This window comes from Sciurus carolinensis, chromosome 15 (assembly GCF_902686445.1).
Source record: "Sciurus carolinensis chromosome 15, mSciCar1.2, whole genome shotgun sequence".
Classification (NCBI taxonomy): domain Eukaryota; kingdom Metazoa; phylum Chordata; class Mammalia; order Rodentia; family Sciuridae; genus Sciurus; species Sciurus carolinensis.
In genome coordinates, this window is record NC_062227.1 from 27,773,181 (window position 1) to 27,801,018 (window position 27,838).

At 36.4% G+C, this 27,838-nt stretch overlaps 1 protein-coding gene across 24 annotated transcripts in view; it reads left to right on the forward strand.

The window, feature by feature from the left end:
- Dlgap1 (DLG associated protein 1) overlaps positions 1-27,838 on the forward strand; it is an 879,880-nt gene that overhangs the window by 815,089 nt on the left and 36,953 nt on the right. For all 24 annotated transcript variants that reach the window (XM_047526690.1, XM_047526689.1, XM_047526695.1 and 21 more), the window contains one exon: positions 3,548-3,639. In XM_047526690.1, coding sequence (XP_047382646.1) covers positions 3,548-3,639 — 92 coding nt within the window. The remainder of the gene's footprint in view (positions 1-3,547; positions 3,640-27,838) is intronic.

Genomic DNA, 27,838 nt, shown 5'->3' on the forward strand with positions numbered 1-27,838 from the left:
AAACTTGTCTCAAAATAAAAAAAGTAAAAAGGACCGGGGATGTGGTTCAGTGGTAAAAGGCCTCTGGTTTCAATCCCTGTTGCAAAAAAAGAAAAAGAAATTGCAAAATGAGTAAATCATGCCTGCAGTATTATTATATAGGATTCTTATGATAGAGTGTATACGGAACAAACTATGAAAACCCCCCTTCTTCCCCACCCCAACTTCTACTCTGGCTCCACTCCCCCCAAAATGACCACTGGCAGCAACTGGTGACACTCACTGTCATCCTATCTTGGAAGTAGTTTAATTTCGGAAGAGTTTTACATGCTAGTTTGGGAATGGGAAGTTTGACATGCTAGCTGGGAGCCCAACTCCTGTAATTCATGTTGCAAAGCAAGAATAACTGAGCTTTAAACTTCATCTGTCACATTCCACAACATGCATGTGCTTCTCATTCTTTAAATTCAAAATAAAAGGACATTAGGCTATGTGGGAGGCACTCCTAAGATTCACTTACTCGTTGCTTTACTATTTGTCCATCTGTGCCAAGATGTGATTTATGGCCCGTGTGAAGAAATAAGTTCAATTGCAAATGATGAAACTTGTCTCTGACAGGTTAACGTCCTTAGAACAACACAACCCCAATAAATGAATTGTTACGATGATGTTTCAAAAGTTCTCTGAAAATAAAAAGGTCACCTTATCTCTGATTCATAATTGACTGAATTGAAACAGGGAGGGAAAATTCAAGTGACAGTTTGGTTGCATTTGGACCTTATACTTTTTTCTTTTTTTCTTTTTTGATGTCCTTGAAATCAGCATCAATGTGTGTTCAGGAAGAGATGGTGAGGGGGCTGTGAGTCAAACACTAATGAACCTACACAGTTCATTTCATTAGACTCAAAAAGGAAGAAGTACAGCAACCAGGCTTTCTAACCAATGTGTCCTAAAACTAGGAATTAAAACATAACAAAATTTAACTATTTTAAAATATTAAAACATCTAAATAACACTAGAATTAAAGAGAAAATTCTAAATTATTATGAACTAAATGACAAGCATCCTGCAAATCACTGTAGGGTTTAGCCAGAGCTGTCATCTAAAAATCCATAGCCCTATGTCCTTTCAGAATTAAGGAAGAAGTTAATGACAAAGTTAAGGAAGAATAAAGGAAAAAATGTTATAAACGAAAACTTCAATTCACAAAACCAGAAAAAGTAAAGCAAATTAAAAGGAAGATATTACTAGTAGTGAAAGTAGAGATAAATGTATTAAAAATAAAACAAAGCAATGGCAATAACAAAAACAGAATAGATAACATTATCCCAACGTTGTTTCTTTGAAAAGATCACATAAATAGACAGCTCTGACTGAGATAGGAAGGAAAGTGTAAATTGGGAGGATTAGAAATGAGAAAAGAACCTGATCTCCCCAAAAAATTACGAGGAAGATTCTTTGTAACAATTTAATGTCGATAAATGTTAAGCTGAATAAAATAGACATATGTGTGAATTGATAATATTGATGCAAAAGGAAGTGTGAACTCTAGGGGAAGAAATCTAATAACCTTAAAGTCAATTGCAAAAAAAAAAAAGAAAAAGAAAAAGAAAATATGTCTAATATAGTAAAGACTTGAATGATTTTTATAGAAAAGATTTTCCCAGCTTTCAAGAAACTAATACTTTCTATGAGTTTTGTTTTGTTTTGCTTTGTTTGAGGTGCTAGGGATTGAACTCAGGGATGCTTTACCGCTGAGCAACATCCCCAACTCTTTTGGGACAGGGTTTTGCTAAGTTGTTGAGACTAGCCTTCAACTTGCAATCCTCCTATCTCAGCCTCCTGAGCAACGGGGATTATAGGCATGTGCCACTGTGCCCAGCTGTTTACATTTTTAAAAAGAAGAAAAAGAACTACTGAAAATTTACCATAGAAAATATTAAGATTTATTACAAAATTGTATTAGGAAGAGGAAGGGGAGGAGTAATAAGAACAATACATCAATAGCCATAAACAGATCTGAATGTAGAAATATCTTTATATATGAGAATGTATGGGCACATATAAATGGGTAAAGTTTGGTATAAAATAAAAAATATGTTAAAAAGATGAATTAAGTAATAAATGGAGCTAGATCAACTAATGACCCAAGTGGGGTGGTGAATACATCTTACATACAGATATTTTAGGATGGTGGATATTTAAGAACTAAATATGGAAAAAACAAAACAATAAAATACCCTGAGAACCTGAAATTATGAAAGTAAATACAAGAGAACCTTAAAAAATATGTTCAGAGAAAGGAAGTCCTCCCAAACCAGAAAAGCTAGATATAGGTATATAATAAGATCAAGGACAACTTCTTTTTCAGTGTTTTATTTTTTATTTACTTTAAAATTTTTAGTTATACATGATAGTAGATTGTATTTAAGGACAAAGTTTAAAAGATAAAACATCAGGCTGGGGATATAGCTCAGTTGGTAGAGTGCCTGCCTTGTGAGCACAAGGCCCTGGGTTTAATCCCCAGCACCGCAAAAAAAAAGAAAAAATTAAAAAAAATTTTTAAAAATGACAAAACATCAACTGTGAGAAAATATTTGTGGTGCATTTATCAGAAAAAGGATTAGTTTCATAAAAAAGATTAAATAAACAAGAAATTTTAAAAAACGGAGAAACTTACATTTTCTACATTATAAATTTATACCCTCCTCCCCCAGTATTAGGATTGAACCTAAGGGTGCTCTACCACTGAGCCACATCCCCAGCACTTTTTATTTTTTATTTTGAGAAAGTCTCTTTTAAGTTGCTCAGGGCCTCACTAAATTGCTGAGACTGACCTTGAACTCGGGATCCTCCTGCTTCAGCCTCTCGAGTTGCTGGAATTACAGGGGAGCACCACTGAACCCTGCATCTTGCCTTCTCTTTTATCATTTGATCTGCTAATTTAGAACTTCCAAGAACGCATTTCCATGTAACACTCCCTTCTAATGTAGTACTCAGGAGTAATTACAGTCACCCCTCCGTATCAGTGGATCCAGGCAACCACAGATCAAAACTATTTTTTAGAGAAGCATCTGTATTGAACATGTACAGACATTTTCTCTTTCATGATTCCCTGAACAATACAGTATAATAACTATTTAAATAATACTAGGTATTATAAGTAACCGAGAGATGATTCAAAGAATATGGGAGGGTGCACATATGCAAATACATTGTCATTTTATGTAAGAGATTGAGCATTTGTGGATTGGGGTATCTGTGAGGATCCACTATGGATACCGAGGGACACTTGTACTTGGAAATTCATGGAGGAATCAGAGACCTTTATTTGCCACTTGGGAATGAATTAAAAAATGCATTTTACGAAGATCAGTGGAGTCAAGGGTCATACTAATAAGGTAGTGATGGCCCTTATCAAATACACAAATACACAAATATTGAACATAAAGGATACAAATCACACATTTTTCAAATGATCCTACAGATGTTTCTGATGAAATGATGTTGGTTTTTCAAGCAAGGTGACCGAAATGGAGCCACTGCATGTGTTCGATGATTTTTGCAGGTGGATGATGCTGAAGAACCTGACAAAACAGGGGAGAATAAAGCGCCCAGCAAGTTCCAGTCCGTGGGAGTGCAAGTCGAAGAAGAGAAGTGGTGAGTCCACGTGCGTTCATCTTGTCTCGGTGTGGGCAAGTACGGTGGGAGTATTGGTGGCCATATAAACCTACAAGTCAGTATTCCCTAAGTGCTCCACTAGTTTGGGGGAGCACTAAGAATGAACTGGGGTCAGTGTCAGCTGATTCCCTCCTTCAGCTTTGTTCTAGGCACCGTTCCATCTAAGTTTTCACCAGAATAGGAGTTTAAGTGTCATATCCACAAAAGCACTGCACACAGTATGTTGGAACGCCAAATTTATTTCTATTTTTATTCTTTCTACTTCATAGTGTCTGGGTTTATTATGTGCTCAATGAATGAAGAAGAGAAAAAAAAAAGAATATTCCCTAGCATTATCTTAAACCACCAGTTCCTCTTTAAAGATTGCTCTTTAAACTAAGCTTCAAGTCTTGGTATCTAAAGTGGGAAGTTTAGGGTTTTGTAAGATCACAGAATTCGGGATCTGGAAGGGATTTCTGAAGCCAGAGCTTTCATCACACAAATGAGATTCTGACAGGGAAGTATGTGAGTTTCTCAGTAGAACTTTGAGGTCCTGAATGGCATGGGGTTCTATTTATAGTAGTACCCTGCTTCTAGCTCTGTGCTTTGGATGGATGAAGTAAAATTGGGGTTATGGTAGAAGAAAGAGCTCTGCATTAAAAATCAAAATTCATCTCAATTTTACCACTATCTCTGTGTGTTAATTAGAAACATTTGGGCCAAGTGTGGTAGCACATGCCTATAATCCCAGCAACTCAGGAGGCTGAGGCAGGAGGATCCCAAGTTCAAAGCCAACCTCAGCAACTAAGCGAGATCCTGTTAAGCAACTAAGTTGTTAAGCAACTTGGTGAGACCCTGTCTCAAAATGAAAAATAAAAAGGGCTGGGGATGTGGTTCAGTGGTAAAGCACCACTGGGTTTAATCCTCAGGATCAAAAAAAAAAAATCATTTGGCTGTCATTCATTGATCCATCCATCAGACATCTATTCAATAAATATCAATGGAATGACTCCTATATGCTACTTACATAAACTGAAAACCTGAAAAGAAGTCATGCATCAGACTGGTACAGTTTAGTGATAGAATGTATACATAGCTCTGGGTTCAGTCCCCATCACCAAAAAAAAAAAAAAAAAAAAAAAAAAAAGTCATATATTTTTCCACTAATTCACTGAAGGGGTCCTATCTTATTTTATTTTGTTTTTTCAGTGCAGGACTCAAACTCAGGACTTTTCCCATGCTAGGCAAGTTCTTTGTTACTGAATATACACCCACTCCAGTGCTCTTTTAGAATCTCCTGCTATGGATTGGCAGTGCACTTTTATCTAAGAGGCACACACACACACACACACACACACACACACACAATTATACAATGCTGGAAGCTCAGAAAATTGGTAAAACCCTTTTGGAAATTAATGGGACTCAAAAAATTAGTGGATAGTTATACATTTATGCATACACATGGACCAATTAATCATAATGATGGGGCTGTTTTGACTAACATCATTCAATGGACAGGACATAATTGTGGAACATTATCCCTGCAAAAGAAATACATTAATTTTCAAGTATCAAACAACAATAGCAGGCTTTTGTAATTTTTTTTTTTTTTTTTTTGGTACCAGGGATTAAACTCAGGGGCACTCAACCACTGAGCCACATCCCCTGCCCTATTTTGTATTTTATTTAGAGACAGGGTCTCACTGAGTTACTTAGTGCCTTGTTTTTGCAAGGTAGAGTGGTAGAGACTTTGGGTTCAATTCCTCCTTTCTCAGCCTCCCAAGTCGCTGGGATTACAGACATGCACCACCATGCCTGGCAGGTTTTTATAATTTTTAGCAAAACAAGGTAGACTATTATACAGTTTAATTAATATCATTATATGTCATTTATAAAAAAGGAAAATTCCCATGATACAATGTTAAGTGAAAAGTTTGAATACATGATATCCATGTATAATTTTCAATGCAAATGGACCAGGATTGAAATGTAATATGTAAAAATAATCATTTTCTTTTTTTTAACTCTAAAATATTCACTTATTGAATTTAATCTGAATTTTAGTAAGCATTATTTTCATGTCAATCCTTCTAGATATGTGCTCCTTTATTAAATATTTTACTTTTTTGTGTATGTGGTGCTGGGGATGGAACCTGGGGCTTCAAGCATGGTAGGCAAGTATTCTATCACTGAACTGTACCCTGGGCCCTGCAAATTTTTTTGAAGTATAAATTTAGTAGACATGAATGATCTCCTGGTAAGAACACCTATTCTTCCACCTGCCCACCGACGTTCCAGCTTGCTTGTTTTTCTCAATGGTATAGTGTGTAAAAGTTCAGATTCTTGACCCAGAAAACCTATCCTCAAATCCTGACCCAGTGCTCCTGAGCAAATTACTAATTTTTTTTTTTTTTTTTTTTTTCCTGGGGATTGAACCCAGGGCCTATGTGCTTGCAACTGAGTTATATTCCCAACCCCATTACTGCATATTTTTGTGCTTGACTTCCTTTTATGTAAAGAGGGGATAATAGGCAGTTCCTAGTCCAGGCTATCCAGAGCTTGGAAGTCACCATTCTATTCTAATGACAAGTAAAAATCTGAACAAACTGAAAAATCAACTCTTCTTTTCTCTGTGAGAGCAGAGAAGTCACAGAGCAAATCACCAAATCATCACTGTCCCCTCTCCCCCTCATTAAAAAAAAAAAAAACCAAGTTAGAACCCAGAGAAAGAGAAAATCACAACTTGCTGAAAGAGGAACCCACAGGCAGAAACCTCTGTAGGAACCAGAGCTAGGGCAGGAAATCTAAAATGTAATTGAGGAATTAAATCCTGGGAGTTAAAAATTCCAGGGAGTCCAGTCAAAGGGAACTCCCCACACCCCATACTCTTGTATACTCCAGTAGTTCTACCAGTGAATATGGAGGTCGGGGGGTGTCCTCAGTTCTTCCAGCAATCAGGGAGGAAAAAAGAACCACTTGGAATGACGGCACTCTGCTCTACACAAGGCCTGCACCGACTATTTTACCAGAGCTTTTGCCTGGTTTTATCAGAGCCTAATCTACCTGGGGTAAGGGAGCTCTCATCTCCAGCTTTCTCTATCCTCCCACAAGGGGAAAGGGACATGTCCAAGTCCAGTCCCCATTAGCCATCTTGTCCCTTGTAAAGGACAGAAAAGCTGAGTAACCAGTATAGTTAGAAGTCCAGGGGACAGGGCCCCCCGCAAAATGAGATTCATCATACATAGTACCCCTCAGCCCTACAGTGCTAAAGGCCTGACTACACGGCTCCTTTTCCACAACACATCAGGTCCACTTTTCACCAAAAAATTATAAGGTATGCTACAAGGTTAAAACACCATTTGAACAAAATAAACAAAGCAAAAGCACACCATTTGAAGAACTAAAACAAGTATCAGAGCCAGAGTCAAATATGGCAATAATGCTGAGATTACCAGACCAGGAATTTTTTTTCTCAGACTATGGTTAATGTGCCAGGGGCTCTAATGGAAGAAGTAGAGGACATACAAAATGGATGGATAACGTAAACAGAGAGATGGAAAGCTTCAGGAAGAATCCAAAGTAAATGCTAGAAGCTGGGCGCTGTGGCGCACCTGTCATCCCAGCAGCTTGGGAGGCTGAGGCAAGAGAATCTCGAGTTCAAAGCCAGTCTCAGCAAAAGTGAGGTGCTGAGCAACTCAGTGAGACCCCGTCTCTAAATAAAATACAAAATAGGGCTGGGTTATGTGGCTCAGTGGTTAAGTGCATCTGAGTTCAATCCCTGATACCAAAAGAAAAAAAAAAAAAAGTAAATATTAGAGATTAAAAAAACAAACAAAAAAACTATTGTAACAAAAATGAAGAATATCAGCCATGGGTTGTAACTCAGTGGTAGAGACCTTGGGTTCAGTTCCCAGCAACCCTCCCCCGGGGCGGGGGGGCGGGGGGAGAGAGAATATCTTTATGTGCTCATTAGATTGGACACTAATCTCTGAAGTTGAGGATAATAATAATTCTGAATCTCTGAACTTGAAGAGATAATAATATAAACTTCCAAAACTAAAAAAGTAAAGAGAAAAAAGACTGAAAAAATAAATAAATAAAATCAGACCAGACTATTGAGAACTGTGGGACAACTACAAAGATGGAGAGGGATACCAGAAGGAAAGAGAGGAGCAGAGGGCTCTTTGAAGCAGTAATGACTGAGAAATAGTCAGAATGTCAGACATAGCCCGAGAGCCAGGAAGCTCAGAGAACTTCAAGCAGGATAAATGCAAAACCAAACAAACAGCAACAACGAAAATCTGTACCAAGCCGTGTCATAACCAAACTTAGAAAATCAAAGAACAGGAAAATATCTTTGAAGAAGCCAGAGACAAAGGACACCTTATCTACAGAGAAGCAAGGAGAAGAAGTACAATGGAATTCTCAGAAACCATACAAGAATTGAATGAAATATTTTAAGTGTTGAGAAAACAAAAACAAAAACAAAACACCAACTTAGAAGTATGTACTCTGTCAAATTCTTAACAAGCAAAGGGTAAGGGCAGACTTTCTCAGTCAAACAAAAATCGAAGGAATGTTTCAGCAGTAGGTCTGCCTTGCAAGAAGTGCTAAGAAGTTATTCTGATGGAATGAAAATTATATAGGTCGGGAGCTAATTTTTTTTTAAATTGTTTTTCTTATTCTTAATTGATCTAACAGATGTTTGTTCAAAATAATAATTACCATAATGTATATGTATATACTTTTTGTAAGTGAAATGAATGGCAGCAGTGATAGAAGGGACAGGAGATAGGAGTAGAACAATTTAGCTATTACAAAATACTTGCACTACCTGTGAAATGGTATAGTGATATTTGGAAGTAGACATGAATTAGTTGCAAACATTTAGTGTAAACTGTAGGGTAAACAAACCACTAAAAAAAAAAAAATTTAAGATAATTTGTATGATAAGAAAGAAGAGAAAATGGAATTATATAAATGTTCAATAAAAAATCACTTAAAGCAGAAAGAGTATGGAAGACAAAAATGAGGAAAGAAAAAAAGCAAAAATGTAAACAAAATAACAAATATGGTAGATATTAATAGAATGCTATCAAGAATCACTTTAGACATCAGTAGTCCAAATACTTCATTAAAAGACTGAAGTTGCTGGGTGTGGTATTGAAAATCTGTAATTCCAGCTATTCTGAAGGATGAGGCAGGATTATCTGAACCACCAAATTTAAGACCAGCCTAGGCAACATAGCAAAGCCTTCTCTAAAAAAAAAAAAAAAAAAAATTAACTAGGGCTGGGAATGTTGCTCAGTGGTAGAGCGCTTGCCTAGCACATGTGAGGCACTGGGTTCGATACTCAGCACCACATATAAATAAATAAAAATAAAAGATCCATTGACAACTTTATATGTATATAAAGAAACACCTTTCTTTAAAAAAAAAATGAATGGATGGAAGAAGATATACCATCTAAGGAATGTAGGAGTAGTTATATTTTAAACAGATCAGAATGCAGAATAAGGAAAGTTATCATGGATGAAGAGAGGCATAACCTAATAAAGAAGAGTTAATTCACAGAAAAGACATAAAAATCTTTAATATGTATGCCCATCAAAGCAAAGTTTCAAAATACATAGGGCCAAACCTGATAAAACTCCAAGAAGAAATAGGTAATTCACGCCAGCACAGGGCCCTGGGTTCAATCCCCAGCATCGCAAAAAAAAAAAAAAAAAAAAAAAAAAAAAAGAGGTAATTCACTACTATAGTTGGAGAGTTCAATGCCTCTCTCAGAAGCAGAAAATCAGTAAAGCCGTAGTCAAAATCGACAGCATCATCAATCAATGGGATATAACAGACTTCTATAAACTTTTTCACCCAAAATAGTAGATTACATTTTCATCTGAAGTTCATATTGGAATAATTACCAAAATAGACCAGAACACATTCTGAGTCACAAAACACATCTTATCAAATTTAAAAAGAATATAGGTCATACACTGTCTACACAACGAAATTAAACTAGAGATCAACAACAGCTGGATATTTCCCAAAACACTTCTAAATTATGCATGGCTCAAATAAGAAACAAAGAAATTTTAAAATATTTTGAACTCAATTAAAATGAAATATAGCTGACCAAAAATTATGGGATGCAGTAGGAGCAGTGCTTAGAGGGACATTTATAGCATTGAATGTAAATATTAAAAAGAAGAAAGATCAGAAATCAATTATCTAACTTAGGAAACTAGAAAAAATTGAATTCAGAGTAAATAGAAGAAAAGAAATCATAGAAAGTAGGACAGAAATCAGTGAAATTGAAAGTAGAAAATCAATATGGAAAAATCAACAAAATCAAAGTATGTTTTTTTAAAAAATATTAATAAAATTGAGTCTGTAACCAGGCTAAGAAAAAATAGAGAACATGCAAATTAATAATATCAGACATGAGAGGGAATATCACTACAGACCCCATGGGCATTAAGAGGATAATAGAGGAATATTATGAACAACTCTGTGCCCACAGATTTGATAATCTGGATGAAATGGATCAATTCCTTGAAAGCCACCATCTGTCAGAACTCACACAAGAAGAAATAAGAAATATGAATAGGCCTATATATATTCAAGGAATTGAATCAATAATTAAGACTCTTCCAAAACAGCACCAAGCTGAGATGAATTCACTGCCAAATTCCATTTATAATGGAATTATAATTATTATTCCATTATAATGGGGAAATTATGCAAATTCTCTACAATCTCTTAGAGAAGATAGAAGTAGAGTAAACTTTTTTTTGTACTTTTTTTATTTGTTCTAATTAGTTATACATGACAGTAGAATGAATTTTGACACATCATACATAAATGGAGTATAACTTCTTGTTCTTCCGATTGTATATGATGTGGAATTAACCAGTCATGTAGTTATATATGCACATAGGGTAATAATGTTTGATTCATTCTACTATCTTTCCTACTCTCATACCCCCTCCCCCAGAGTGAAATCTTCCTATGAGGTCCGCTTTGCCCTAACACCCAAACTACAGACTAGCAACATTCATCAACATAGATGAAAAAATTCTCAAGAAAATATTAGTAAATTGAGTCAAATTATGTCTCAAATTTCAGCAGGGTTGATTGGGATTTATTTCAGGTATGCAAGATTGGTTCAGCATTTGAAAAACAATTGGTATAATCCATCAAATCAACATGCTAAACAAGAAAAAGAATCATATGATTACATCAATATGTACAGAATAAGGGGACAGAATCCAACACCTATTCATGATTAAAACCGGAAACTTCCTTAACTTGATAAAGAATAGGCACAGAAACCTACAACTAACATCATACTTAATGGTGAGAAACTCCAGGAGTTGCTACTAAAATCAGGAACAAAGCAAGATGTCCCCTCTCACTACTTTTTAACAATGCAGTAAACCAAAAAAAAGGGAAATAATAGATTGAGCAAGAAGAAATATAACTTTTTGTTCACAGATGACAAGATCATCTATGTAAAACATCCAAAAGAATAAACCAAAAAACAACAAACAACCCTAAAATTTTTTTGAATTATTTATTTATTTATTTTTATTTTTACAGACTGCATTTTGATTCATTGTACACAAATGGGGTACATTTCTAGTAGATTCACACCATTCATGTAATCATACATATAAATAGGGTAATACTATCTGTTTCATTCTACTACCTTTCCATCCCCTACCCCTGCTGCCCCATTTTCCTCTACACCATCCAAAGTTTCTTCAATCTTCTCTTCCCCCCCGTCATCACTGCTCATTATATATCATCATCCACTTACCAGAGAAAACATTTGGCCTTTGCAAAACCTGAAATTAATAGCAATTATAACAAAGTCCTGGGATACAAGATTAATATGTAAAAGTCAATAATTTTCAATGTGCCAACAATGCACAAGTGAAATTTAACATTTAAAATACATTGACAAAATTAATTAATTAATTAATTTAATTAAATACATTGACATTTGCATTAATATCCAAAAATAAATGCTTAGGTATAAATCTAACAAAATATGTATGAGAAGTATATGAGGAAAACTACAAAACTATGATGAAAGATAGCAATGAAAAAGTAAATAAATGGAGAGATATTCCATGTTCATGGATAAGAAAACTCAATATTGTCAAGATGTTGGTTTTTCCAAAATTCATCTATAGATTCAACCCAAACCTATCAAAATTCCAGAAAGTTCTTTTAGGGGCATCAACAAACTGATTCTCAAGTTTATATGGAGAGCAAAAGATCCAGAATTGACTGGGTACTGTGGCACATGCCTATAACCCTGGGAGGCTGAGACAGGAGGATCAAAAGTTCAAAACCAGCCTCAGCAACACCTTACGCAACTTAGTGAGACCCTTTCTTAAAATAAAAAGGTCTGGGGATGTGGCTCAGTGGTTAAGCACAACTAGATTCACTCCCAGATACTGAAAAAACAAAAAAAAAATTGCCATCTCAGTGTCAAAGGAGAAGAACAAAGACACCACCTGACTTAAAGACTTACTGTTGAGATATAGTAATCAAGACAGTGGGGTACTGGTGATAGAAGAAACAAATAGATCCATGGAACACTAATAGACTCACATAAATGTAGTTGATAGATCTTTGGGTGCAAAGGCAATAAAATGGAGGAAAGATAGTCTTTTCAACAAGTGATGCTAGATATCCAAAGGCCAAAAAACAAATCTAGACACAGACCAATACTCATATTAATTCAAAATGGATTGTAGACCTAGTAAAACAAAAAACTATCAAACTCTTAAACAATAACATAGGAGAAATTCAAGGTGACTTTGATTACAATGATGACTTTTCAAATACAACATGAAAGATGTTGCCCTAGACAGATATAGTTGATAAGTCAGACTTTATTAAAATTAGAAACTTCTTAATCATAGCATAAATGCATTCCACTGTCATGTACAACTAATTAGAACAAATAAAATTTTAAAAAAATTTTTAAAAATTCTACAGCTAGACTTGGTGGTGGCACACATCTGTAATCCTATCCACTCAGGAGGCTGAGACAGGAGGACTGGAAGTTCAAGGCCAGCCTCTGCAACTTAATGAGAGCCTATCTCAGAATTAAAAATTAAAGTAGCTCAGTGGTAGAGCATTCCTGGATTCAAATCCTAGTTGTACCAAAAAAAAAAAAAAAAAAATTTTTTTTAAATTACAAACTCCTGCTCTGTGAAAGACAATACAATAATGCAAGTCTCAGATGAGGAGAAAATATTTGAAAAAAAAAAAAAAAACAAAAAAAAAACCACATCTGCTAAAGGACTGCTGTCTAAAATAAACAAAGTTTGGGTTTTTATTTATTTATTTATTTTGGTACTATGGATTGAACCCAGGGCACTTAACCATTGAGCCACATACATCCCCAACCCTTTTTGGTTTTTATTTTGAAACAAGGTCTTGCTAAGTTGCTGAGGACCTCAATGAGTTGCTGAGGCTGGCTTTGAACTTGCAATTCTCCTGTCTCAGCCTCCCAAACGGCTGGGATTATTATGGGCACCATCACCCCCAGCATATGCAAAGAAATTCTAAGGTTCAACAATAAGAAAAGGAACAACCTGATTAAAAATAGTCAAGGTGGCGTGGCTCAGTGTAGAGCATTTGCCTAGCATATGTGAAGCCCTGAGTTCAACCCCCTGCACCCCAAAAAGGAGGAGGGCAACAGACGTGAAGACATACCTCACAAATGATTATAGATAGGAGGCACGCAAGAGAAAATAAGATGTCCAACATTATGTTACTAGGGAATTGGAAATTAAAACAAAAATGATATACCACCACACTCCTATTAGAATAGCCGAAATGCAAATTACTGACACCACTGCTCATTCACTGCTGGTGGGAATGCAAAATGCCTCAGCTACTTGGGGAGATTGAATCTTACAAAACTAAATGTTCTTCCCATTCAATTCAGCAATTATGGTCTCGGAATTCAACCAAATGAATAGAAAACTTAGGTTCACTCAAAAACCTCCACATGGATGTTGACAGCAAATATATTCATAACACCCACTCTTGGAAGCAACCAAGGTGTCCTTTGGTAGGTGACTTTTGGTGGATAAACTGCAGCACAACAGATGAGAACATTTATTTGTTGCTTAAAAAAACAAAAGCTATCAAGACACAAAAAGACATGGAAGAAACTTAAATGCATATTCCTTAGCAAAAGAAGCCAATGTGATAAGACAACACATTGTTTGATTCCAACTACATGACATCCAAGAAAAGGCATAACTAGAGAGACAGTAAAAAAAACTAGTGGTTTCTAGGGGCTGAGGGGAGGAGGGATGTATAGGCAGAGCAGAGTATTTTTAGGGCGGTGAACTCTTCTGTATGATATGCAATGGTGAATGCACCTGATAATATGTTTACGTACACCACCAGGAGTGACCACTAATGTGAACCATGGACTTTGGTTCATGGATTGTCTCAAATGTCCTGCCCCAGTGGAGGGTGTCAATGGTAGGGAGACTCTGTGTGTGTGTGTGTGTGTGTGTGTGTGTGTGTGTGTGTGTATGTGTGTGTGTGTGTGTGTGAGAGGAGGGGGTGTATAGCAACTCTGCACCTCTTACTTCAATCTTGCTGTGAACCTAAAACTGTTCTAAAAAATAAAGTTTATTAATTCTAAGAAGCGGGGAATGGATAATAGTATCAACCTCAGCGTGTTTCCTGGGGGGTGTTATTTAATATATAGAAATATTTTAGAATAATATCCGACAGGTAGGATACTTTACATTAATGTTTCCTAGTCCATTTTAAGTACCCAAAAAGAGTCTCTCGGATGGGCATGGTGGCAGACACCTTTAGTCCCAGCGACTTGAGAGGTTGAGGTACGTGGGTCACAAGTTCAAAGACAGCCTGGACACTTTAGTGAGACCCTGTCTCAAAATCAAAAGGGGATGTAGCTCAGTGGTAGAGTGACCCTGGGTTCGATCACTAGTACTACAAAACAAACAAAAAAATCTCTGAAAATTCTTAAAGTTTTAAGAAAGCATGATTACTACCTTTTCTTCAAAAATAAGAGATCATGTCAATCTTGAATTTTACCTCAAACATTTTCCTTGCATTTGTTTGTTGTGGTACTGGGGCTTGAACCCAGAGCCCCTAGCATGCTAAGCTAGTGCTCTATCATTGAGCACCGCATCTCCAGCCCTTTTTCTTTTCATTAGAGCTTCATGGTTATACATAACAGTTGGGTTCATCCCAACATCTCCAGCCCTTTTTAAATTTTATTTGAGATAGGGTCTGAGTTGCTGAGGCTGGTCTCAAATTTGCAATCCTCCTGCTTCATCCTCCAGAGCCAACACACCAGGCTTCTAAATTAACACAGTGACACCTGTCCATTTGCAAGAGTGCTAAGTTTTGCATCTGTAATACCCACCCACCCCTGCAATGTCAAATAAGCCACTTTTATCATGTTTGTAAAAAGTTAAAAATTTATTGAATTACTAAAGTTTGCAGGATGGTCAGGAACTGAGTAATTTATTTAAAATTGTCTCCTAAAAAGTCTGACAGACCAATTTTAGTACTTAGCTATCCAAAACATACCACTCCTCAAAGGTCACTTTAGAGTTAACCACAGTAAAGTAAATAAGCATGGAAACTGTTAATGATGTTAATGATTGTTTTCAACCTTTCCTTAAGACACCCATTGTCAAACATGAAAGGATTACCTTTATCTTCTGTCTCTTTTCATAATTTTGCTGATAGCAATTCATTTAGATAGGATCTTAAAAAGCAAAATTGGGTGATTGAGATGACTTAATGATGGCTTTTTTTTTTTTTTTTAATTATTTGGTGTTAATGGTGAGTCTGTTGTTTTCACCCTGTATGGCCTGTAACAATCCATCTCTTCCTGAATAAACAGACTGACTAAAACGCAGCAACCCAACAAAAGAAAGAAAATAGAATCAGAGAAAGAAATAGATAATACAAGGAAATGAAGATTAAAAGACTTTTGTAAAAGACCAAGAGACTCATTACCTTGTGAACCAAAACAAACCCATGAAGTCCATCTAACTGAACTGCTTAGTAAGGTGTTCTTCAGGGTTCCGAGTCAAAAGGAAAGAAACTAAGTTAGTGAAAACTAAATTGCACCCAGCAATCTGCTTGGAGAAGAGGCATCAAAATGGCACATTGCAGATCTCACAAGGACATTTGCAGGCAGCCTTGGCATCCTCAAAATGCCACAGGTAGCACATGTGCCATGTCCATTCTGTTCTCCCTGGCTGCCTCACCATGGGGACTATGCACAGAGGATTCCTGTGTAAAGGTCACTGGTTTAAAAGTCCTGGCACAAAAAGGAATGAAAGGAAGGGAGGGCGGATGAGCACAGGAGAGACAGTAGAACGAATAGGACGTGACTTTCCTCTGCTCATATATGAGTACACCACCAGTGTGACTCCACATCATGTTCAACCACGAGAATGCAAGTTATACTCCATATACGTATGCTATGTCAAAATACAGTCCACTGTCATGTATAACTAAAAAAAATAAATAAATAAAATAAATAATCAAATAGTCAATAAATAAATACCCTGGCAGCGGCAAGCCAGGGATCCTGAATACATATGTTGTTTTGCAGTGAGGCAGCTTGTCTGAAACCAATGGGAAAACTCATCATCTTCATCAAACATGAGTCATCTCCCCACAATTTCTATTCCACAGGTCGGCTAGTGGCACTTATCAATAAGATCCACACAGGTGTATGTGCTCATAGGCAGGGTGTATCCCAGACAAAGGTAAAGCAGATAAATCTTGGTATCACCCCCCCCAGAAGTGCTCACCACCAAGGATCTCAGTGGCCACCTCTAGCATCCGGTCCCCAACCCCTTTCAAACTCTAACCCTCCCCAGGAATTTCTATGAAGTCCTCTTGTCTTTCAAGCTGATAATTAGCAACTCTGGTAAACCAATCCTATCTGTTGACTAAGGTGAGAAAGCTCAGAGGCTCCCAGGGAGCTTCCCTTTCCTTAAGTAACAATTGTATTTAAACAGTGACTTCAAGTTAGACTTTGTTACCTTAGCCCACTGGGGACCTCACTCCAACTGTAGGTACAGTGGACACAAAGAGGAAGAATATTATTGTTTTCATGATAAAATATGTAAAAGGAAGACATACAGCAGCATGTGAACAGTTATAACTCTGATGGGCTTTGGGGTGATTAAAAAAAAATTCTGTGTGTATGTTCCTTTTATAGTATCTACTTTTTCTATAAGGACTATGTACTATTGAATAAGTCAACTAATGATAAGAAAAGTAAGATACCGTTTACTCATTGTAAAAATGCATAAATGACAGAAGAAATTAAAATCCTTCATAATCCCTTTCATTAACCATGAATTTATAAAGTGTATATTTTTACCCATACTTTTTCCATGATCATTTGGGGATAGAATCCAGGACCTCACACAAGTTAAACATAACACTCTATCACTGAGCTAAACTTGCTGGCCCTTTTAAAAGTTGTTGAAATCATACTATGTGCACAATTTTGTAACATTAAAAAAAATTAACATTATAGCAAAAGTTTTCTCCATTATAAAAAATTCATAGCAAAGTCCTTTTTTAATGGGTGCACAATATTCAGGTCTATGAATGGACCATAATAAGCTTCTTTCTCCCACTGTTAGCTTATCTACATTATTTCTAGAGTGACTTCTAAAGATGGTCACGTACAAACACACACACGCGCTCGCACACACACACACACACACACATACCTTTGTTTGGGCATAAACTCCCAAGAATGAAGAAGGCAGAAGAAAAAAAAAATGGCAAATTTTGGAATGTGGGAGACACACAGACAAAAGACAACTGACTTAGTGAAACCACAGAAAGCTGAATCTAAAGCCAGTGGTGCAGAAATCCAAGATGTGATTCAAGGTAAACTTCAGAACCTGCAAAAGGCATGGTGGTTGGTAGCACTGGGTTCTCTCAAAGTGGGGATGAAGACGAAATTTAAAACTCCTGGGATCTCAGGGCCAAGGGACAGTCTTTCCCCACTCCAGACGCTAGATTTCTCTCCTTCAGAGGCTGAAACTGAGGGTGCCTGGTCTGGAGGATAACAGCAAGTCGGGGACAGGGTTACTGTACTCAAAGTGGGAAAAGTGAAAATTTACAGCTAAGGCCCACTGTCCTCTGTCCTGAGCCACCTTTTTTTTTCTTTTTTCTTCTAATGCTGGGGCTGGGCTTCCCACACACTCCTTAGTGGGAAGTTCTCTGCCACTAAGCTCCATCCCCAGGCCCTGAGCCTTCTTAAGCTCACTCAGCTCCCACAATCCTGGCAGCCAGGGCACAAACCATCTAGGCAGGAGTTTGAAAGAGTCTATTGTGAAGAATTGACCAGCCTGAGCCCAAAGACCCTAAGATGCTGACTTCAGGGATTTGTGGAGATAAAAGCCCAGCAGATCACCCGACAGTGAGGATTATGGTGGATAAACCCCTCCCAAAAGCCCAGACTTCTAACCTGGCTTTTAGTGTGCCTCTTAAGCATAAGCAGACAACGGAGGATCTGTAAACCCAGGGAAATAAGACATGGGCCAGAAAACTAGATCCAAAAACTTTAAGGAAGAGTCAGGAAATTAATAGGTTATTTTTGAGAGAAAAGGAAGGAAGGAAGGAAGGAAGGAAGGAAGGAAGGAAGGAAGGAAGGAAGGAAGATTTCATCAGGGATGTGGAAGATCTCTCACAGAAAATCTTCCTATTGGAGAGGGAAGGAAGAAAAGTATTCTTAGACATTAAAAACTAATTAGAACTGAAAAATGCAATTAAGAGTTGAAAGATAAATTTGAAGAAATTTCTAAAAAAAAAAAATGTATATACTTGAATAAGCACAGAAAGAAGAAAATACAGAATCCTGGAAATAAATGATCCAATCTAAGGCAGGGAGAAAGAGGAACACAGAGAACGTGCAGAAGGGAAGTAGCCAGCTTATGGGTCTGCAGTGGGTTTTGGAGAGGCCAGATGCAGAGTAGCAGGTCAGAAGGTCTGTGAAAGATGCCTTCAAGGAAACTTGCAGAAGGCTGAGGATGTAACTCAGTGGTAGAGCTCTTGCCTAGCATGTGTGAGACCATGGGTTCAATCCCCAGCACAGAAGAAAAAAAAAAAAAAACTTGCAGAATATGTTTCCATGTGTTCCAATGCATGGAGAGGAGCTTTAGGGGTTAAGTACTAAGGGCATAGAAATTAAGCCAATTTTTAAAAAGAAAAAAATGTGCAGGAAATAGGAATAGATGATGTCAGACTCAGGCTACAACAGAATGCCACAGACTGATGACATAAACAACAGGCATTTATTTTCTACAGTTCTGGAGGTCAGAATTTCCAGATTGCAGGGTTAGTTTCTCGCAAGATCTCTGACTTGGCTTGTAGGCGGCTGTGCCCTCTCTATGTTTTCACGTGGTCTTCCTTCTGTGTGTCTCTATCCTGATCGCCTCTTCATTTAAGGACACCAGGTCAGGCTGAATTACAGCCCACCCTTTGGGTCTTATTTTAACTTCATCATCCCCTGTTTAAAGACCTTATTTCCAAACAGTCTTGTGTGGAGGTGTGGGGGAGATTAGAACTTCAACATATCAATTTTGGGGAGTGGGGCGGGCACACTTTGATGCCTAACACATGGTCAGCCATGCGCACTAGTTCTGAAAATTTATCTAAATTTATAATGCAATAAGAATAGGAGAATGGAAAAATACAGGGATGGACCAGCAATGTAAATGTGTGTGTGTATGTTTGTGTGCATGTGTGTGTGTGTGTGTGTGTGTGTGTGTGTGAGAGAGAGAGAGAGAGAGAGAGAGAGAGCGAGCAGAAAGAGAAAGTAAAACACAATGAGGAGTAGGGGTGATGTGAGATGAGAGAAATCTAAATCTTCATCTTTTTGTGGGGAAGGGGTTCTGAGGATGGAACCCACAGCCTTGAAAGCTCAGATTTCTCAAATTACATCATATATATATATAACATGATATGATATATATATATGATATGATATATATATATATATATTGGTCTAAAGTGCTTTATTAAGGTTAATTGACATACTATACAATAAACTGCATATGTAAAGTGTATGATTTGATTGGTTTGGGCATATAGTTGTCAAATATGTATAGGCAAATGAACCATCATTATCATCAAGATAAGAACATACCCAGACCCCGAAGAAGTGTCCTTGTGGGGTTGGAGGTGTAGCTCAGTGGTAGGGCAGGTGGTTAGCATTCTCCAGGTCCTGAGTTCCAGCCCCGGACATGAAACAGCAAGTTTCCTTGGGCCCCTTTAGAATCAGTCCTCTTTCCACCCACCTTTTCTTCTCCTGCTCCTTCTCCTATCTACTTTTGGTTACTTGTTTGCATTTTCTAGAATTTTTTTTCTTCAGTCAGAACAGTAATTTTGATGGGCTGGGGAGATGGCTCAGTTGGTAGAATGCTTGTTTTGTAAGCACTAAGGCCCTGGGTTCGATCCCCAGCACCACAAAAAAAAAAAAAAAAAAAAATGGTAATTTTGAGAGTCATCTATGTTTTGCATGCATCAGAAGTTTATTGTTTTCTTTGCAGATTAATATACTAATATATGGGTATATCACAATTTGTTTACTCATTGACCTGTTGATGAACAGTGAGGTCATTTCCCATTTGGTACTATGATTAATAAAGCTACTATGAATATTTGTGCACACTTACTTTCATTTTGTTAGGTAAAAATCTAGGAGGGGAATAGTTGGGTTTTATGGTAGGAGAATGTTTAACGTTTTAAGAAACATCCAAAGAATTTTCTTTATTTCTTTTTTCTTTTTTTAGAAATGCATCATTAATTTTATATTTTCTTTTCTTTTTTTGCATTGTACACAAATGGAGTACAACTTTTCATTTCTCTGGTTGAACATGATGTAGTCACACCATTCATGTAATCATACATGTACACAGGGTAATGGTGTTTGTCTCATTCCACCATCTTTCCTTCCCCCTGCCCCCTTCCCTCCTTTCATTTCTCTCTACACAATCCAGTGTTCCTCCATTCTTCCCTTATCCCCTCTCCCCTGCTCCATTATGTATCAGTATCTAGTTATCAGAGAAAACATTTGGCCTTTGTTTTTTGTGATTGGCTTGTTTCACTTAGCATGATATTCTCCAACTGCATCCATTTACCTGCAAATGCCATCATTTTCTTCTTTTTTATGATTCAGTAATATTCCATTGTGTATATATACCACAGTTCTTTCATCCATTCATCTATTGAAGGGCATTTAGGTTGGTTCCACAGTCTAGTTATTGTGAACTGAACTGCTATAAACACTGATGTATGCTGATTTTAAGTCCTTTGGGTATAAACTGAGGAGTGGGATAGCTGGGTCAAATGGTGGGTCCATTTCAAGATTTCTGAGGAATCCCCATACTGCTTTCCAGAGTGGCTGCCCCAATTTGCAGTCCCACCAGCAATGTATGAGTGTACCTTTTCCCCCACATCCTTTCCAACACCTTGCTTGCCAAAGAATTTTCCAACATGTTTATGCATTTTACATTTCTACTAATGGTGCATGAGTTCCAGTTTTTCCATCCTCTTGTCAACACTTGATGTGGTCAGTTTTTTACAGTTTTAGAAATGCTAATAGGTATACTAGTGTTATCCCATTGTGGTTTTGATTTACATTTTCCTATTGCATAATGATGTTGAACATCTTTCCATGAGCATATTTGTTGTCCATATATTTTATGGTGAAGTGCTTGTTCACATCTTTTGAAGTAGAGTTGTTTGCTTTATTATTATTATTATGATTGAGTTTCGAGAGCATGCCGTGTTATAGATGTAAGTCTTTTATCAGATGTCGTTTGCAAATATTTCCTCCCAGTTTGTGTCTTGTCTTTTCATTCTCTTAACATAGTTGATGACTAGATATTCATAATTTCACTGAAGTTCCATTTTTCTTTTACAAATTGTGTTTTCATTATCATTGCTAATAAATCTTTACCTAATTCAAGGTCACAAAGATTTTTTCCTCAATTTTCATCCAGAATGTTGGGGGGGTGTTTCTTTTTTTCTCTTTTTCTTTTTTCTTTCTTGGTACTGGGGATTGAATCCAGGGGAGCATTACCACTAAGCCACATCCCCAGCCCTTTTTATTTTTTATTTTGAGACAGGGTCTCACTAAGTTGCTGAGACTGACTTTGAATTTGTCATCCTCCTACCTCAGTCTCCCAAGTCACTGGGATTACAGCACCCAGCTTTTCCAGAATATTTTAAAACTATTTTAGGTACTTTGCTTTTCTTTATGAATTTGGAAATCTTGTTAATTTCTACTAAAGATTACTAGTTTTTTTTTGAGTCGTAGTGAGTTTATGCATCAATTCTAGGCGATTTAACACTATAACAATAGTTCTCTATTCAATTCTTCCTTAATTTCTCTAAGCAAGATTACTTAATTTATAGTATAAAGGTCTTGTTTCTTGCACTAGCTAGAAGTGCAGTTTCTTAAGTATAGACATCCTTCCTTTGTTCCTTATATTGGGTGAAAATATTCAGTTTTTTCCTATTACGTAAGGTATTGGCTTCAGGTTTTTGATAGAAGCCCTTTATCTAATGGATGAAGTTCTTTTCTAGATGTTAAATTATGTCAAATGCTTTATTAGAATCTATGGAAGTATGTTTTTTTTTCATTATAAGATTGTTAATATGGTGAACTACCTTGCCTATTTTTTAAATTATTGTAACATACATAAAACATAAAATTTATCATTTTGACAGTTTTAGAGTATAGAATTAAGTGGCCTTAAGAACATTTATAACATTGTACAACCATGACCACTATCAAATTCCCAAATATGTTGGTCAAGACAAACAGAAATCCCTTACCCACTAAACGGTCACTCCCCATTCCTCCCACCTCCCAGCCTGTGGCAAACACTGACCTGCTGTCTCTTTTCGTTTGCCTATTCTGGATATTTGTTATAAGTTGAATCATATAATATATGGCATTTGGGTCTGACTTCTTTCATTTAGCATCATGTTTCTGAGGTTCATTCACATTATAGCATGTTTATACTTCATTCCTTTTTTGTAACTGAGTAATATACCATTGTATGGATATACCACATTTTCATGTGTCTCTTAGCAACTTGTATCTCTCTTTGGAGAAATATCTACTCCAGTTCCTTGCCTATTTTTTTTGTTTGTTTTGTTTTGTTTTTGGTGGTGTTGGGGATTGAATTGGGGACCTCATACATGCTAGGCAAGCAAGCACTCTACCACTAAGCTACATCCCCAACCACCCCCTTGCCTATTTTTTGAGTCATTTGTCTTTTTGTTGTCCAGTGTTTTAAGAGTCCTTTGTATATTCTGGATACTAAATCCTTAGACTTACAATTTGGAAATATTTTTCTCCCATTATATGAGCTGTCTTTTAGCTCTCTGAATGGAGTCTTTGGATGCACAAAAAGTTTTGAATTTTGAATAAGTCCAGTTTATCTATATTTTCTTTTGTTCCTTGTGTTTTTGATGTCATACTTATGAACTCATTGCCAGATTCAGGGTTATCAAGATTTAGGCCCTGTGTATTCTTCCAAAAATATTATAGTTTTAACTCTTAAACTTAGGCCTTTGAGTCATTTCCAATTAAATTTTCCTATATGGTTTGAGATAAAGAGCCAATTTCATTTCTTTGCATGTGGCCATCCAGTTGTCTCACACTGATTTTTTAAATGTTAACCCAACCTCATATTCCTGAGATAAACTCAATCCTGCCATCACATATACTCCTCTTTGTATATCATTGGATTGGATTAGCTAAAATTTGGTTAAGAATTTTTATGTCTATATTCATAAAGATATTGCTCTGCAGTTTTCTTATGTTGCCTGTGTGTCTTTGATACCAGAATAATCCTATCCTCAAGTTAGGAAACTTTTTTTTTTTTCCTTTTAGTTTTCTGGAAAATTTTGTGGAAATTTTGTATTATTTTTTCATTAAGGTTTTATCATTTGAAGTCCCAAGTGAAGCTAAGTGAATCTGGAACTTATGTTCTAGGAAAACTTTTATTTTATTTATTTTTTTGGTAGTATCAGAGATTGAACCCAGGGCCCTGCGTGTGCTAGCAAAGTGCTTGGACGCTAAGTTGCATCCCCAGTTCTTTTTTTTTCTTTTTTTGAAATAGGGTTTTTCTAAGTTTCCCAGGCTGACCTCAAACTTGCCATCCTCCTGCTTCAGCCTCTCTTATAATTGGGATTATCTAGGAAAGCTGTTAAGTACAAATTGAAATTTAATTTCTTTGACAGGTATAAAACTATTAAGGTCATCAATTGCTTCCTACTTGAGTGTGATAATTTGTTTCTTTGAAGGAATTTATTTCATCTAAGTTATCCAATTTATTGGTATAAAATTGCTCACAGAATTGCCCTCTTTTTATTTTAGTACCTATAGAATCTGTCGTGATGTCACTTTTCTCGATTCTAATGTTAGTAATATGTGTCTTCATTTTTTTCCTCTCATCTGTCTGGTTAGAAGATAATCAATTTTATAAATCTTTTAAAAGACCCGCATTCTGATTTCATTGACTTTTCTCTACAGTTTTTTTGTTCTCTATTTCATTGATTTCCACTTTCATCTTTATCATTTCCTTTATTCTGTTATCATGGGTTGCATTTGCTCTTCTGTTTTAGTTTATTAAGAGGGATGGCAAGCATTGGTTTTAGGTTTTTTTTTTTCTAAGTATTGGTGTCTAATACTATAAATTTTCCTGTAAATATTGCTATAACTACATTCTATAAATTTTGATATATTGTGCTTCCTTTTTAATTCAGTTCCAAGTATCTTCTATTTTGCCTTTTTTTTTTTTCCTTTTAATCCACAGGCTACTTGGAAGTATATTATCTAGTTCCTAAGTATTTGGGGGTTTTGCAGATATCATTTAGATATCGATTTTTATTTAGCTCCATTATTGTTAAACAGAATACTTTGTATTAAAGTCTAAAGACTTTAAAGTTCACTGAAATTTGTTTTATGACCCAAAATTGTGGTCTAAATGTTCTTTGTGTACTTGAAAAAGATGGGCATTTTGCTGCTTTTGAGGGTAGTGTTCTATAAATGACAATTAGATCAGGTTAATTGTTAAATGCTTCTGCAGTCTCTGATTTTCTGTATATGTATTCTATCAGTTATTGAGACGGTGATGTTGGAATATCTGATATAATTATGAATTTATCTATTTCTCCAAGTGGTTCTATGAAGTTTCGTTTCATGTGTTTTGAAACCATTTTAGTAGATGTGTATAAATAGTTAGGTTATCAGGTCCTTTTGATGAATTTACCCCTTCTCATTATGAAGCATCCTGTTTCCTCCTGGAACTTTTTGTTCTCAAATCTGCCTGTCTGGCATTAAAACAACAAATATAGCTTTCTTTTATTTGTATGGTGTAGTATATCTTTTTTTTTTTCATTTTCTTACTTTAGAAATATTTTTGTTTCTATTTTTAAAATAGGGTTTTCATTGGCAATATATAGTTGAGTCCTCTTTTAACTGCAGTAATTAGACCATTTACATTTAGTGTAATTATTGATGTATTTGGATTTAATGTCTTTTTTATTCATTAAAAATTTTTATCTCATCTTATTTTTCATTATCTTCTGCCTTCTTTTGCGTAAGTTATATTTTTAGAAGTTCACTTCTCTTCCTTTATTATCTAATTGGCTATCATCTTTATTGTATTTTTTAGGGGTTGCTATAGAGATCATAATGTATATATCTTTAACTTATCATGATCGGACTTCAAATGAAATCATATCACTTCGTATACAAGAATCTTATGATAGTACACTTCCATCCCTCCACTCCCAGGCTTTTTGCTATCATCAGCAAACATTTTGTTTCTACATATATAAGACCCACAAAATGTTGTCATCATTTTTGTCTAGTTTAAAAGAGATTTAAATCAGAAGGGAAAAAGTTCTTAATTTATCCACAAAGTTACACTTTCCAGTGTTCATTATTCCTCTATGCAAATTCAATTTTCCATCTAGGATAATTTGCCTTCTCCTTGAAGGACTTTCTTCTGATCTTTTTGATAGTGTGTGTCTGCTGGTGATGAATGCTTTCAATTTCTGTGTATCAAAAAGTCATTATTTTACCTTTATTTTTAAAAGATGGTTTTGCTAGATGCAGTGGCACACAACTATAATCCCAGTGGCTTGGGAGACGGAGGCAGGAGGATCAAGAGTTCAAAGCCAGCCTCAGCAATTTAGCAAGGCCCTGAGCAACTCGGTGAGACCCTGTCTCTAAATAAAATACAAAAGGGCTGGGGATGTGGCTCTGTGGTTAAGCGCCCCTGGGTTCAATCCCTGGTACCAAAATAAATTAATTAATTAATTAAATTAAATTAAAAGATGGTTTTGCTACATATCACACTCTAGGTTGATGGCTTTTTCTTCCAAAGAGAAGTACAGATACCCAGTTGTGGACAGTTTCTCATCCCAAGCACTGAGCAGTACTTAGGTGAATCATGTAGTGGGACCTGTGCAGATCTCTGACGTTCTCTGTGTGGGGTTCTTTATTCTCTCCTACTCTGCCTTGCAAATTCTAACTTCATTGTCCTCCTTGGATTCCCAGCAATGTCTCATCAAGTCCAGGAGATAGCTCCTGGAAACTCTCCAGTCAGTTAAAGGGTCTGTCAAGGCCTTCATTTGTTTCCATACCTTAGTAATCAATGTCCTCTGTTATTTGATGTCAAATGTCTTAAAAACAGTTATTTCATATATTTTGCTGGGTTTTAGTTATCTCAGACAGCAAATTCAGTCATTCTTACCCCATCTTAGTCAGAAGCAGAAGTAATTCTCTCTGGCTTGCAAGGGCATAGGTTGCACTGGAAAAAATATTGATCCATGGTGGGGGGAAAGAACATTCTAATCAAGAGCTCCTGATTGAAAGAAACTTTGCCTTTCTATCTCTAAAATTTAGGAGTTGTGTAGTTAAAATCCAGTGTAAGTTCTCTGATTCAACATTCTATCAATATTTTCAATTTTAGAGTAGTGTCATGTATTGATAGAGATTGTTCAAGTTTAGGCCTAGTATTCTTTCTCTCTGTTACCATGGTTGCTATATTGCTGTCATGTCTACTTCAGAAACAAGAGATAAGTGTGGATAAGTGTGTGATATGAGTTCTGGATCTCTGCCGCTGGCCTATTCCAACTACTTTTCAAAAAGTCTTCTGATATATTTTGGAACAGTTTATAAAACCAATCATATTCTGTCTTCACAACTGAAAGTGTTGAGAGGAGATTGAAAATGTAAAATTTTCCTGCAATCCCAGCAACTCAGGAGGCTGAGGCAGGAGGACTGCAAGTTCAAGGCCAGTCTGGGGACCTAGCAAGATCCTGTCTCAGCACTGGAGTAACCCTGGGTCCAATACCCAGTTAAAAAAGAAAAAGAAAAAAAAAAAAAGGAAAGAAGAAAAAAGAAAATTTGAAATTACATTCTTCTGGTTTCTTTATCAACATCATTAAATTGACAAGTTAACATCTGTCTTTAACAGATAGAAAGAAGGTACTGGTCTCACAATAAATTTCTAGAAAGAGAAATTCAGACTTAGTTTTCAGATGTATGTACTTTAAACATATCATCTGTGTCTTTGTAAACTACTTTTTTTTAACTGTCCAGAATTTTTAAATTTTTTTTGTATTGAGGATGGAACCCAGGACCTTATGTATGCTGGGTACATGAGCTACCACCAAGCCACACCCCCAGCCCTGTCTTGGATTTTTTATTTTTTGGTACCAGGAATTTAACTCAGGGGTGCTTAACCACTGAGTCACATCCTCCGCCTTTTTTATATTTTATTTTGAGACAGAGTCTTGCTGTGTTGCTTAAGGCTTACTAAATTGCTGAGGCTGGCTTTGAATTCACGATCCTCCCGCTTCAACCTCCAAAGCTGCTCGGATTACAGGCACAATTACCATGCCTGGCTCTGTCTGGCCTCTCTATCGAGAGATATCTAAGTGGGAATCAGTGTTGCTGCCAGGCCTGATTGCCTTCAGCATCCAGGACATTAAAGGAGAAACTTCACCTAGAATTAAGAGGTGGCAAAGCACTTTGAGATCTCTTTCCCCTGTTCATCATCTCCCCACTCTGCCATTCCTTTCTTACAAACTAACCTTGCCCAGC